General features: G+C 48.1%; 2 protein-coding genes across 3 annotated transcripts in view; one reads left to right on the top strand and one right to left on the bottom strand.

Moving 5' to 3' along the window:
• LOC138513884 (uncharacterized) overlaps positions 1 to 15,057 on the bottom strand; it is a 588,633-nt gene that overhangs the window by 216,681 nt on the left and 356,895 nt on the right. The gene's annotated exons all lie outside the window — the stretch shown is intronic.
• Positions 1 to 15,057, top strand: part of SLC43A1 (solute carrier family 43 member 1) — a 383,027-nt gene that overhangs the window by 125,751 nt on the left and 242,219 nt on the right. Inside the window, exons 3-4 of the mRNA XM_069629016.1 lie at positions 4,098 to 4,290; positions 10,773 to 10,828. Of these exons, the coding sequence (XP_069485117.1) occupies positions 4,098 to 4,290; positions 10,773 to 10,828 (249 nt within the window). The remainder of the gene's footprint in view (positions 1 to 4,097; positions 4,291 to 10,772; positions 10,829 to 15,057) is intronic.

Raw genomic sequence — 15,057 nt, 5'->3', positions numbered from 1 at the left:
TTTCTTGTTATGTTGATTCATACCACATGTTTATCTCGGTGAGTTGAATAGCCAGGATTTTATACTTTTCCTGAAAGTAAATTAGTTTTCCATCGTTCTATTTCCTTAGGGACCGAGTTCCAAAGTTTGGTTATCAGATAGGAAAAGGCAGTTCCTCAGAATGTTCTTTTCTCGCAGTGTCTTGTTTCTACCTGGAGATAGGTGCTGGATCTTAAGTGTCTCCTCGGCTGGTATCAGGTGATTGTTGTTTGGATGCATTTGGCTCCTTGTCCGGCTAGTGATTTATGAGCCATGCACAGAGCTTTGAAGTTGATGGGTTTCTTTATTCACAGTTCCACAAAAAAAGTTCAACACATCTTGTAAGTGTCAAGCAAACAGACATGCACTCTCATCAGCTGCCAGGACTGGTCAGAAGACAGCCAAGGCTGCAATAGCAGGATTGGCCATGGGGCAATAAGAGTGGCCGTGGCCCCTCAGGCCACATTCTGGCCACATTACTGAACCTGTTGCTGCATGATGTGAAGACGGCCTATGCTATACAAATGTTTCTTTTAATTTACGAGAACTACTAGCTATAAAGATCATTTAGATTACAGGAAAAACAACAATTTTGAAAAATGAACACATTTTTTCTTGTTATGTTAATTCATACCACACGCTGCTGCCATTTTCATGGTCTCCAGGCGCTCATGTGGCTCTGTAAGGAAAAGTGAGTAGGGTTGGTTAGTGAGGGGCCGAGGGCTAGGATAGATGTTGTGCTCATCTCTTGATGCAACCGGTGTCTGTGCATGTGAGCTTTCTGGGCGTGCTTCCTTTTGTGCACGGAGCTTGCTCTGTCCATGGGGGCGGTGTCCAATGTATGACTTGTTCGTTGTCTCTGGTGGTTGGGTTTGTAGCTTGGTTGGAGTCATGTGTAATTTGCGTGTTTCAGTGTGTGCATTCACTAGCCCTCTGGGTGTGTGTTGTAGGCGAGGAGTGTGGGTTGTGTGGGAGAGAAGAAGTGGTTAGTGGGTTTCCATTCTCCAATATATAGAGCAGACATTATTGACATTACCAATACCAGCCTCCCCCTCCCACACATTCTCCAATATATAGAGCAGGCATTATTGACATTACCAATACCATCCTCCCCCTCCCACACATTCTCCAATATATAGAGCAGGCATTATTGACATTACCAATACCATCCTCCCCCTCCCACACATTCTCCAATATATAGAGCAGGCATTATTGACATTACCAATACCATCCTCCCCCTCCCACACATTCTCCAATATCTAGAGCAGGCATTATTGACATTACCAATGCCCTCCTCCCCCCTACCACACATTCTCCAGTATATAGAGCAGGCGATATTTGTAGTTATGTAATTCTTTTCCCCATTTTTAATAAATCCCTTGCTTTCCTTGTTTACGGTTTATGGTTTTTAGATGCAGGGATTGTATGGGTTGGGCAGTCCGTTTATCAAATGGTTGGTCAGTGTTTACCTCGGTGAGTTGAATAGCCAGGATTTTATACTTTTCCTTAAAGTAAATTGGTCTTCCGTTGTTCTATTTCCTTAGGGATCGAGTTCCAAAGTTTGGTTATCAGATACGAAAAGGCAGTTCCTCTGAATTTTCTTTCCTCGTAGTGTCTTGTTACTATTTGGAGATCAGTGCTCGATCCTAAGTGTCTCCTCAGCTGGTATCAGGTGATTTTTGTTAGGATGAATTTGGTTCCTTGTCCGTGTGCTGATTTATGAGCAATGCAGAGGGCTTTGAAGTTGAGGAGGTTCTTTACTGGCAGCCACTGTAGACGTCTTATGGGCAGTGTGATGTGGCCTCTTCTATTTAGCCTCAGTACCCAAGGGGGAGGGGAGCGGGAGGTGTTGGTCTCCCAGCCAATCAGGAGACTCAGAACAGTGGCTTTACCACATGGTAAGGCCCCCTTTCCGAGCCTCCTAAGAAGTGGTAGGTCGCTATCTTCCCCGGCAGGAATCAGGGAAGTGTGCCTATGCTCCCTTTCCCTTCCTTCCCCCACACCTAACCTCAATTTCACATACTTCACCTGCCCCCACCCCATCCTCACTTTTGTTGCACTCCTCATCTGTTGCCGGCGCCAGGAACATTCAGTGTTCCAGGAGTATCTCTTTCCCAGAAATGGCTTCCATGGAAAGGGAGACGGGACTTCTTATAGTTCCCTTCTCTCTGACCCATGGTGGCCATCTTGTTTTGTAGAAACGGCAAACATGCCGTTTCTTAACTTGAAATAAAACCTATTCGTATCCTGGTACAATATGTTATGATACAAATAGCAATGCACCCCTAGCTGGAGGGCACTACCGGTCAGGTACTCGTGGCTAACATTAAAGACATTGCTTCACTCGGGCTTCTAACATATGCTACAGGGTATTACCTGACTGGTAATGCCCCCCAGCTCAGGGTGTATCGCTTAATTATCTCTTTGACGGTTGCATTATTCAGGAGCTGTGAGATGTCTCTTATTCAATGCCTTTCCTGTTGGCCAGGTGTCATGGTATTGACCACAACCTGTGGTTGAGATGATGCACCTCTGTTCCAGTTTTGGGGTGCACTGGGCTTTAGGGTCTGCTTCAGCTGCAAGCCCTCTGCTGCGAAGTATTCTCTGGCTAAGAAGTGGATACTGCCATTCCAGATTTAGGGTAAAGTGGGGTGTACTCTCTGGTTAAGACACTGAGCCTCTAGTTCGAGTTTTGGGATATTGTGGGATTCAGGTCTTGATGAAGATGTTGAACCTCTAGTTTCTATTTTAGGAATGCAGACATTGAAATGTATTGTCTAATGGATCTGTCATCCTCTGGGTGCAATATCGAAGTGCAGCAGAATTTAGATCTTGATTTAGATTTTGAGCTTTTGGTTCTTATTTTGGGGGGACAGAGAGCGGGATCTAGTCTCTGGTGAGGCTGTCAGTACGATGGGGTGGGGATCGAGCTGTACTATCCAGCTGGGATGCAGCTTCTCTGGTTCTTGTTTTTTGAGGGAAGGAATTTAGATCTTGGCTCGGTTCTTGGTCCACTGGGTCCAGATTTGATGGGCCGTGGCCTCTAGTATCGTGGTCCGATGTTCTTCCTCTTGTTCCACTTTTTGGGTACTTTGGCGGAGGTAGAATCTAAATGATAAGCAGTGTTATCTGAATAGTTTGATTTTGAAACATGTAAGTAATTGTTAGTTGCACTTGGGAGAATATTAACAGACTTGTAAAATAATATTAAATAGCCCCATAAATGAGTCCACCAGTTGGTTCCTAGTGGTAGCCATCTTTCATGAGCCATTGCAACACCTGAGGTAGTGGAAAGTGTGGCTGCCTTCATGTGGCAAACGGGGGGCTTTTTTGGGGGGCTACTGGACATTTTTCTATGTCTGTTCGTTGTCTTCTGGGTGCCACTGGTAATTAGTCGAATGTTTTTACAATAAATGATTCATGAAGTGCGCCTTTTTAGCTGGTGATGCCCTCATTTCAGTTTTGGGGTGCAGTGGGCTGTGGTATCTCTTTGGGATATTGCACCCCTGGTTTCAGTTTGGGGTGCAGTGAGATGCAGATCAAGCTTAAGAAGATGCTATGCAGGTTCTAGTTTGGGGTGCATTGAGTTGCATTATCTAGGTCAGGTGCCCCTGTTCTGTTTCTAGTGTTGGAGTTCATTCAGATGGTGGCACTGGTTAGGTTATTGATCCTTTCATGCCTCTTTCTAGCCAACTGGGCCACAATTTCTGGTTAACACGTTGCACCTCTGCTACCAGTTTGGGGTGAAGTGGGATCTAGCACTAGGTCAAGCGGTTAATCCTCTGGTATCAGTTTTAGGGTGAAGTTTGGTGCATTCTCGTAATCGGATGTCCCTCCTGTGGTGCTAGTTTAGGGTTCAGTGTATAGGACCATGGTTAAGCTGTTTCTCCTCTGCCTCCTTTTTTGGGGGGCTCTGGGCCCTACTCTCTGATACTGCTGTCACACTATAATCTCGGTGTAGTTTTAGGGTGCAGTAAGCTGTAGACCCCGGTTAAGCTGTTGTTCTTATAGTTTCTCTTTTGGGGTGCAGTATGAGGAAGTCTCTGAATAAGATGCCTCTCCTCCCTTTCTCTTCACAGATGAGAACTCCACTCGCGCGGCCGAGGCCGCTGCGAATATCTCAGAGCCCCATGAATGGCCGAGCTGCGTGAAGCAGGAGGAGATGTTAAACCTGGGCTTCACCATTGGCTCCTTCCTGCTCAGTGCAGCCACGTTGCCTCTCGGCATCCTCATGGACAGGTTCGGACCCCGGCCTCTGCGTCTGGTGGGCAGGTAAGTGGTTGTGAACGCTGTTGGTGATCCCATTGGGAAGACCTACATGGGCAAACAGAGGTCTCTAGAAGCAGTCATACTACCTGTGCATGCGGTCCGCATCAGTGGCTGCGTTACAGCCCGAGCCACGTGGTGTATACAAGGTCAAGGCAATGAGCAATCCTGGTTTCACAGCTTGGCTGGTAAACTTGGACACTGGGCTAACGTCTGGTGGACTAGAGGGAATGTAGCTGTTGCCCAAATCCAATATGGCCCAACCCATGTGTGGGTAAAACATAGTCAAAGCTGTCCTTATACTTAGGAGACTCCCGCAGGAGGAGCGAAGCCAACAGGTATAAAAATTCCAAATCTTTCTTTCCTTGCCTGTCTCCCACGGGCGGCTGTTGCGAATGGTGGACTGGGGCCAACTGGAGTGGAGCAAAAGGAGAACTGATGGCTAAGGCTGAGGTTTCCCTAGCGAATTCCTACACTTTCCCATGTTTCCACACCATATCCCTTCCTCAGAGCCCACAGACTCACAGCTCAAGCACGGAGGGAGACATGCTTTCAGTGTAAACCCAAAATTCAAAGCCGCAGGCACATTTGTGAAGTTCATGCCAACCCAGCTACCATGTATTGGAATACTGGCAAGGTACATGTGAATAAGATGCCCACTGAACGGTTGGCATACCCACGCTTCCTGTAACTTTGAGGCAAGGGATTTGGCAGCGCACGGCCTACTGTGTACAGATAAGTTCAATAAGGGTTCAATCTCGCCTTACAGAGAGACTGGAGAACTCTGAGGACAGTGGGAGGCTTCCCTCCATGATCTGGCCTGTGCAGGGCTGCAGGGTGAATCTCTCAGAGTGCCTCCAAGTCTTCTCTCAGGTATTTTCAAGGTGTCACAACTGCCCAAGTCAGCACAGAATGCCCATAGGTGCCAAGGAGACAAATATTTATAAGTCTGGCGACAGAGGGCCCAGAATAGTTAGAAAGGTTCCATGAATCTCCTTGGGGAATGCAAGCTCAAGAAAAGTTGATAACAGAAATTATTTGCTGTTTAATTTGGCTCCCAGCCACGGTATCATGTTCAGAGCAGGACTCGGCTATCAGCCCAGGTGGCATTCACGGGCACCAACTTGGAGGGCGGACTAGAGCCAAAGAGAAAACACATGTCAGCCACAGGAAAGAAACTGCAGAAGACTCATCACGAAAGCACAAAGAACAGAGGGACACACGTAGTGGCAAGCAGGGGAACTGGGACGCGGATCAGAGGGCTGCCATAACAGCGCTGCATGATCCTGACATGTCAGCCAGGGTTTTGGTAGACTCAGTCCATGAGCTGGTCACCATTATTGGAACAGACACGAAACCTGAGAATAAACCCAACCCAAGGGGGTGGAATGTACCCATTAGACGATATCCTATCATGATCTAAGGCAGTAATGGGGGAAAAAGACAACACACAAATCAGAACCGCCATTAGATCCATCACTTAATCAACTACCGTGTAAAAAGAGTCAGAGGCCTACTGCCTTGGTGGGCATTGGGACAGCGTAGCAGAGAGAGAGAGCTGTGGTAAAGTGAGTATAGAGAGAGGAGTCGTTGAAGAGAGTCAGAGCTGGTGTTGGCCAAGATAAAGAGGCCAACTACACCAAGATACAACAGCAGGTGGGTGCACCACATGAACCACATCCTAAAGTAGGCTAGGTCCATGGGAAAGGCTAGAACTGACAGCATGCTAGGACCCTGGGCCCAGAGGCTGGCAGGAGGCATACCTAAGGAGGAGGAAACTGGGAGCTCTATCCCAGATCCTTGTGGCAGTGGCAAGGCCACTTGCCCACTAGAGAATCTTGCATCATTTGAGAACCTAGGCAAGGTGGAGAAACTCCTACCCACAAGTAGCAAGGCACTTCCAATTGTAAAGGGGAAGCCTCTATGGCCAGAGGGATCGGATACAGGGCTTGGGCCAGTAGCAAGACAAACAGAAAAACAGCAATCAAATCCAGGTCCAAGAAAAGGACAACAATCCAGGAAAAGACTGAAACCAACAACCTAGACCAAGGCCACAACAAAGAAGTGTCCTGGGACACTACAAACTCCCTGTGACTGTGAATGACTTGAAACCGACGCCCCAGAGATTGAAAATAGATTAGGGATTGGACTCATGATGTTAGGTCCTCACAGACGTTCATTTCTTCTGCTGTGTGCTTAAAAGCTCAATTTTTATTCGAAATCCCATTCACTGGGTCTTCATCTAAACCTTCCCTTTAGAATCCAATAAAAATGTTGAATCTATTCATTTGTCGCCATCCATGACAGGGTAAAGGATTACATGGCCAGATCGTGTACCTTAAAGTTAATTCAGTGTCCGGGTTTCTGTGTGTACATGTAAGTATGAGGATGCCATGGCTGGGGGGATCTCTAACTACCTCCACCACCAGAGAAATGGCGAAAGAAAGAAAGAACAGTGCTTTAAAGTGCCTTGGCTTTTTAAGGAAAACTCCTTTGTGCAGGAGCGCTATCATGTCCTGGGCGAAGGAGAAGAGGGACTGAATACATTTTTGAAAAAATCCCAAAGTATTAAAGTTCAGGAATCGTGATGATCCACTTAAGAAAACAGCTTCAAATACACAGGAGAGCATCTTTAAAACGGCCTAAGTTGAAAACAAGAGAAGGCAGATGTAAATGTTGGCATATGGCCCTCTAGTTGGCTGAGAATATGCTCCAGCTGTGCATGCAACCTGATGCAGAGAGTTGGAGTCATTGTCACTAAGGAGGCCTTCAAGGAAGCAAGTGTTGGTCGAAGCCGGTGCTTGGCTCTTGAGGACCAGCTCTCTCTTCCTCCATTTGCTGTCGGGCTACGATACAACCAAAGAGCTAATGCTGGAGATTGAAATGGCTTCATAGATACCTTGTGTGGCCCAGATACTGAAGGGCCTGGCCCAAAATTCCAATCCATCTGGAAAGCACCTCCCACACCGGCACCTCAGTTGGAATGTTGTGAGATGCTGGATTCCTCTACTGGTTCTATTGGCCAAGTACAGGGGCAGGATTCAGGACGTCATGCACTCTCCTTTCTGGGCCAGTGCCGCTGAACTCATGCACGGCTTGGAGACCTTTTAGACTCAGCTGCAGGGTTGTTCTTTGAAATCCTGCACAAGGCGATCTGTTTTTGAAAGCCGGAAACAGGAATCCGGCCTGACCACAAAACATCCATTTATTGAAAACATGTTCTGGGGTTAAGCTTGTCCTCTTAGGAGTAGGAAAACGTGTGGGATTCCCAGCTTGACCCCAAAGCCATGGCCTTGGAAGATCATTGGAGAAAGAGCATAGAGAGTGATCTTGGACTCAGGAAGTTATAGTGAGAACAAGGGTGACTTATGACAGTGCACATACTTATTGGCCTGTCCCAAAAATAGGCACCCCCTGGACCTCCGTCCTCTCACGCATGGCTTGCAACTTTGGGGTCCTCTATGACAGTGACTTGAAACTCTACCAGTTTCTTCTGGCCACTGCAGCCAGATTTAACTTCCTGTACATTTAGAAATATCCACCTAGACCTAACACGCCACTCAGAAAAACCCTAATCTCTACACTTGAGCTCAGCAAACTGGACTACCGCATGAGCCTACTTCTTGGCATACCCCTCTTATCTTTTGCTCCCCACAACAAAGCCCTCAACTTTCTGACACGCACTCTTTTCAATCTGCCCAGACCCTTCGCCACCATTAACCACCATCACAACGCTGGATTGCTCTCCATGCAATATCCCCGTCTCTTTAAAATCCTGTTACTAGTCCATGAATCAATCCATGGTCTTGTCCCCTCTCACTAAATGCATCTCACTCTACTCTCCCTCTCAAACACTCTGCGTCTCGATTCTTCACAATCTATCAGTTGCCCACGCCTCGCTGCCTCCTCCCACTTTTGTTCCTTTGCCCTACTTGCCCCACTCTACTGGTATGCTGTGCTTCTCGCTATCAGAGCCATCTCTTTAATGGATCACTTCAAAAGGAGACTCAAACTCTGCAAACTAGCAATGGAAGACGGCCCCTGCCAAAACCCTTGACTCTCTTATCCAAACTAACTGCCCAAACCGCCTCTCGTGCCTTTGCCCTCAGACTACTCTATGCATTTTGTAGATATGGAAAGTCTGGCCTCAGGCTCTTCCTATTAGAAGTGTTGCCATCATATTCAGTCCCTGTCCTAGGTTTATGTTTGCATTCTTGCTCTTTCGCCATCCGATGTAGGTCATTCAATCCAACAATGCACTTATGTAAAGGCACCTTACCCTAGGATTAGTTCTGCTCTCCGTTACTGCCAACATTGGAGGTCATTTCTGTTTGAATTAAATGACACTCTGTTCTTAAATAAATACAAATACAAGCAACTCACTTGAAACACACCTCCAGGATAGCCACAGGAATCCTGTGACGTAAAACAGCAGTGTGTCCCAGCACTGGACTGCTGGAACCCTTGCAGACTGACACACATTAACCCCTTCAGTGCCAGGCTATTATGCAAGTCTATGCAAAAAGGACCAGCATTTTCATCCATGGCACTTTATGGTGCAGAGAGCTCCAAGTCAGTTATGTAATCCGAAAGCAAGGCGCCAAACTTTACATCTTTGTCAACAGTCAGGATGAAATCAGAAGAGTGGTTCTCAAATTCTAGTACCAAACTGCTCCTTGGTGAACACAAACGAGGAAATACATGGCATATTCTGAAGGGGAGGCTGGCTCTCACAACACTGCTACCAGGTATTGATGGCAGTGGCATAAAACTACACCTGCGAACCGAGAACTTTAGGGGTCCCCAACAATGTTCTGCAGGGACGTGGCATTAATTAGTGTACACGGGACACTTCAATAGACATTGTGAATAATGTGTGGAGTGCAACATCACCCTGAAGTTTATCACTCCAAAGCCAAGCATGTCGAGGCGTGATTTAATAGTGCAGTATTCATGGAAGGAAGGCTGCTGAGGACCACCCTGGAGGCAGTGACCAAATCCTGGAATCGCTGCCCCATACTTAAGGCACAGTGTGGCAGGGGGCAGGAGCGGCCCCTCTGAAATCATGACACTGGGATGGGAATGGGCAGGAAATAAAGCAAGGTCTGTCCTGCCAAGAGAGGTTGGGTAGCCTCACTCTTAATGTCCAGCTCCACACACAGAAAGATGATTTATATGATAAAACTCAGCCACCGTCCTACTCTATGGGACGGAGAACGTTACATCTAACCAATGACCAGTCCACTAAACTGCTAGCAGCTTGGCAGGGCCTTATACGGTCAGCCCTGTAATCAGCCTCAGACTTATGGCACGATTGACGCAAAGTTAATCATCTGTATCCGAGTCAATTTCAAGACACCCAACAAGAAGAAGTAAAATATTTGATGATGTTATACCCATAACCAGGTGGCAGAGCACGAGCAGAGATGATATGTGGAGAAAGCGTCTCCTTAGCCGGCACTAGCAGACAAGGCTGCTCCCAGAGTCCTCAGTTGTGTGTGATGGAGCTATGCACCGAAACCAGTTCCACACTGAAAAGGGCGAATTACAATATATTCCAACCCACGCGCAGGCCCGCATTTAAGATGGTCAGGAGACGCTAGCAGTGTGAGCGACTGGATCCTTCCTGAGGCCCATAGTTTGGAATCTCTACTGTTGGGTGCGTAGGCTTGGTGGCACCCACTGGTCTCCAGCACTGTGCCCATATTTTGGAATCCCTCATACCAGATGCAGGTCGATCCGGGCACTACCCGGTCTCTGCCACTGTGACCATATTATAGAATACATCATGCTGGGGGCATGGTGCTATGGTGGCACCCCTGGTCACCAGCACTTTAGCCATATTTTGGAATCCCACATGCCTGATGCAGGGCGGTAGGTGGCACCCACGAGTCTCCAGTAGTGGGTCCATATTTTTAAATGTCTCAAGCCTGATTCAGGGTGATAGGTGGCACCGCCGGGTATCCCCCACTGTTATCATATTTTGGTTTCTTTCCTGCTGGGTGCATGTAGTTAGGTGGCAATGTCAGGTCCCCCGCACTGTGCCCATATTTTGGAATCCCTCATACCAGATACAGGTCGATCCGGGCACTACCTGGTGTCTTGCCAGATGCAGGGCCATAGGTGGCACCAGTACTGTGCCCATATTTTGGAATCCCCTCTACCAGCATCATCTGCCTCCCTCTAATGTCTAGGGCTGATAGTTGTGCGAGGATGTCGTGATTGCTGTTGACCTTTGCTGAATGTTGCTCTTTAAACTTTTCCCTGATGATCATTACCTTTATTCTGCTTTCATGGGTTTGCAAAGTATTTTGATGCTCGCAAAATTGAGGGTGTGACTTTTCTTGTAGATAAACTGGAGCTAATGATGGTTCAGAAGTAGCGATAGGCAAGGACTGGTGAATTTCTCCCCAAGCCCTATAATGCCACGCTCCTCTCAAGGGGGTCTTAGGTGCTTATCTAACCACGCTGTACTTCTCTCTCTGCAGTGCCAGCTTCGCCCTCTCCTGTGCGCTGATGGCCCTTGCCGCCTACGACCCCTTAGGTGAGCTGAAGATTGTCACTGAGACTGTCTGTGTTACTCCCTCCGCTCCCTGCCTCCTGTCTGTCTACGCTTTGATTGGTCTTTTTCTCTCTTTATTCCATTTCTATTCCTTTATCTCCCCCCACTCTTTCTCTCTTTCTTGCCCCACCCACTCGCAGCCTCTCTTGCCCCACCATTGATCTGTAGCTCTCTTGCAGCATTTTCTCAGCCTTCCCTTTCTGCACCCCTGTCTGTCTCTATTGCCCCCCTGTCTGTCTCTATTGCCCCCCTGCCAGTCTGCCTATCTTGCCCACCCGCTTTGGCTCTTTGATTGGTGCTCTTTAAGTTGGTGCTTTCACACACCTCTCGCCATCAGATCGACCTCAGCCTCTCTATCAGCTTATTGTATTGTGTTGTATTTCTCAGCAATTGCCCAGGGGTTTCAAGGCACTGGCGAAGGAAGTAAGTAGAGGAGTGCTAACCTGGTTTGGAAAGAGCCATGATTTTAAGGCCTTTCTGAAGGGAAAGTGATCAGAGGCAGAGCCAAGTGAGAGAAGGATGGAACTTCAAAGCTGAGGATCAATTGCTGAAAAGGATTCGCCAGCTTACCTCTTCCTTGAAGATGGAGGAATTTGCAAGAACAAAGCTGAGGGGGATCGAAGAGGCCGCGAAAGGATGCAATGCTGGATCTTCTCACACAAGACTATTGCAAAAGGGTCTGTGCGCAATACACAGTCTTGCCGGACTGCAAAGCAGTCCAAAGCACGCAAAAGTGGCATGACATGATGGGAGTGGCGGGCAGGCATGAGGAGAGGTGCTCCTACATTTGGAAGAGCTTGACGACACCTAATCATGAATCGTGGGCAACCAAGAAAGAGGGACTTTGCATGGTACATTCTGGAAGAGATCTCTGCAGCGATTACAGCAGTGACATGAGGGGTAGGAAGAAAAGGAAAGACTTTGTGTAAGACTAACAGGTGGTGGAAGCAGGATTTGGCAGCTGAATTAATTCGAGGGAGCAGGCAAAGAGACTGATCGAATTTGAAACCCAAATGTCTTTCACAGGTGACAAGGGAGGGACAGACCTCCATAGCTACCAGTCAAAAGAAGAGTTATCCATTTTATTTATTTATTTTGTCATTTACAAAGCGCACCAAACCAGGAGACATCTAGGCGCTTGTTACAGTAATTGCGTTTAGGAGTTGCTTAGTACAGTTACAAGGTTAGTCAGAGTTATAGTTACAGGATATCTGAAATACTGGTGATGGAACAGGTAGGTATAATACATCTTGTTATTTATTTATTTTGTCATTTATAAAGTTCATCAAACCCGGAGGCTCTTCCTATGACCAATGCCTCTGCTTTATCAGAGATGAGCTTCAAGCAGCTCCTACATATCCACACATCAATGGCAATGACACAAGAACGAAGATTGTTTGTGATGACATTACATCACTGCTAAAGTGAAACAGGATGTGTGCATCAATCTCTGAGTCCCCAGTGAGGTGCACTGGCTGTCTAACACCCAGAGGTCCCTCTCCGTAGCCCATGATCCGGTTCTATGCCCTGGTTGCTGGACAGTGGCTCAGAAGTGAATGATTCGGTTCTACAACCTGATTGCTGGACTGTAGCTCGGAAGTGAATGATTCGGTTCTACACCCTGATTGCTGGACAGTGGCTCGGAAGTGAATAATCCAGTTCTACACTGTGGTTGCTGGACACTGTGGTTGCTGGACAGTGGTTCAGAAGTGTATGATTCGGTTCTACACCCTGGTTGCTGGACCGGAAGTGAATCATATGGTTTTACACCCTGATTGCTGGACAGTGGCTCTGAAGTGAATGATCCAGTTCTACAACCTGATTGCTGGACTGTAGCTCGGAAGTGAATGATTCGGTTCTACACCCTGATTGCTGGACAGTGGCTCGGAAGTGAATGATCCAGTTCTACACTGTGGTTGCTGGACACTGTGGTTGCTGGACAGTGGTTCGGAAGTGAATGATTCGGTTCTACACCCTGATTGCTGGACAGTGGCTCGGAAGTGAATGATTCGGTTCTACACCCTGATTGCTGGACAGTGGCTCAGAAGTGAACAATCCAGTTCTACACTCTAGTTGCTGGACAGTGGCTCGGAAGTGAATGATCCAGTTCTACACCCTGATTGCTGGACAGTGGCTCGGAAGTGAATGATTCGGTTCTACACCCTGATTGCTGGACAGTGGCTCAGAAGTGAACGATCCAGTTCTACATTCTAGTTGCTGGACAGTGGCTCGGAAGTGAATGATCCAGTTCTACACCCTGATTGCTGGACAGTGGCTCGGAAGTGAATGATTCGGTTCTACACCCTGATTGCTGGACAGTGGCTCAGAAGTGAACGATCCAGTTCTACACTCTAGTTGGTGGACAGTGGCTCGGAAGTGAATGATTCGGTTCTACACCCTGATTGCTGGACAGTGGCTCGGAAGTGAATGATCCAGTTCTACACCCTGATTGCTGGACAGTGGCTCGGAAGTGGATGACCAATGTTCTACACTCTGGTTGCTGCACAGTGGTTCGGAAGTGAATGATTCGGTTCTACGCGGCCTTCTCAAAATTCATTCTTTTGCAACTCCCATTGCAATGAGACACTCGCTCAATGGGAACTGCGAAAAGGTTGTACCTTCTCTCCATGTCCCCCCACTCTCCTCCCTGGGGACACTGCTGCAACTCCCGTCCATTCTCCCCCTTCACTCTTCGCTCACCTAATCAGGGGGGTTACCCCCAGAACTCCACCACTCCTGTCTCCTCCTTCACCTCACCCCTCCCCTCTCCTATCCACTCGCTCCTCTTCCCGACCCACTCCTCCCCACTTACCTCACCCACTCCGCTTCTGGCCCTTCCCATACCTTTCACGCACAGGGCGTTTTGCACTGGAATACGCATGAAACGTCACGTATGTAGTACATGGCTCCAGCCAGTGATCCCCTGCACAGTTTTTAAGGATCCCTCCTGTTGTTCAATACAAGGAGCTTGGGTTTTATCAGCTGACTTGTCTTGAGTGTGGAGTCAGCCTTAGCCTCTGACCTGATCCAAATCAGGGAACTTTAACACATCAACTCCCCAGAGTATAGATGGAGTATATGGAGTAGATGGAGTATAGATGGAGCAAGGGTCCTGTCTGGGGCATGTCTCCTCAAAATGAAGACTGCTGTATTACCTTGAAAATGCACAAGAAATGAGTCCCTGCCGCGAGAGGCCCTTCTTAAAAATGGAAGGTCGCCAGCTTCAGAGGTGGGTGCACCAACCAACACCTGTACCTTACTCAGGGCTCCTAGGCCACTGCGGGGGGATTCGGGGAGGCCCCTCTGCCAGGCTGACGCTCCAGCACCAGCGGTAGACCACCCATAGCATGGGCACATGCATGAACTTAGACACAGACATGATTAGACTCTCAAGCAAACATGCACAATACGCCTTGGCTTGGGTTTACAACAGGCCGCAACCATCCGGTTATAATTAAAGTTGGAAAGTCAAATGCATAAGGGCGAAAAGACCCCTTAGAAGAGTGGACCTGCTAATATCTACTGCCAATATGGTGGCCCCATAGATGGACGCCTGGGGAGTTCAAGCAACACTCCTGCGCGCACCTTCAAGGGCAGGCTTCATTACTGAATAAAACGGTCACTGCCAGAGCCGCAAAGCCATTACGCCACAGCGAGGGGCGCCATCACCAAGTAACCGGACAACTCTACGGATGCTATCCTCGACACGACGAGTTTTCAATGCACACACATGCACGCGCGCTTGTTGGGGAGGAGAGGGTCTCTGCAGATGTTTCCACATAACACCATCTGGCCGTAGGGTAACAGAACATGGTTTGCATCTCACGTGCAGTCACGACTCCTTGGAGGAAGCAGTGAGCTCACATTCCATCCAAATCTTCGGAAACCGCAGTAGTAACCCAGAGTAACCCTGGGCGCTGGTTCCCGCCTGCCGCGGACAGGTTCGTGCTCGACATTCCTTCTCCGTTAGTAGAAAGACAAGGGGCGTGCGGTTCTTTTCTAAGAAAGTGAGACGGGATCTCCCTTCTTAGCTGCGTGCCTGATTAAACAGGCCTGCGTCTGGCTTTCTCAGTGCTCTGAGGTTGGACTCATTCTAGTTGGAGAGCAGAGATGCGCGAGTGCGTTTTCAGTTATTGTCTCCTGGCTTAAGTGTTCCGTCTGTGGACGCCTTAATAATGGTCCCTTCATGTCTTTTCTGGCCCTAACAATAC

The sequence above is a fragment of the Ambystoma mexicanum genome, chromosome 12 (genome assembly GCF_040938575.1).
Source record: "Ambystoma mexicanum isolate Mex_15411 chromosome 12, UKY_AmexF1_1, whole genome shotgun sequence".
Lineage (NCBI taxonomy): Eukaryota > Metazoa > Chordata > Amphibia > Caudata > Ambystomatidae > Ambystoma > Ambystoma mexicanum.
The sequence above is the reverse complement of the archived record's forward strand: the minus strand, read 5'-3'. Positions and strand labels throughout refer to the sequence as shown.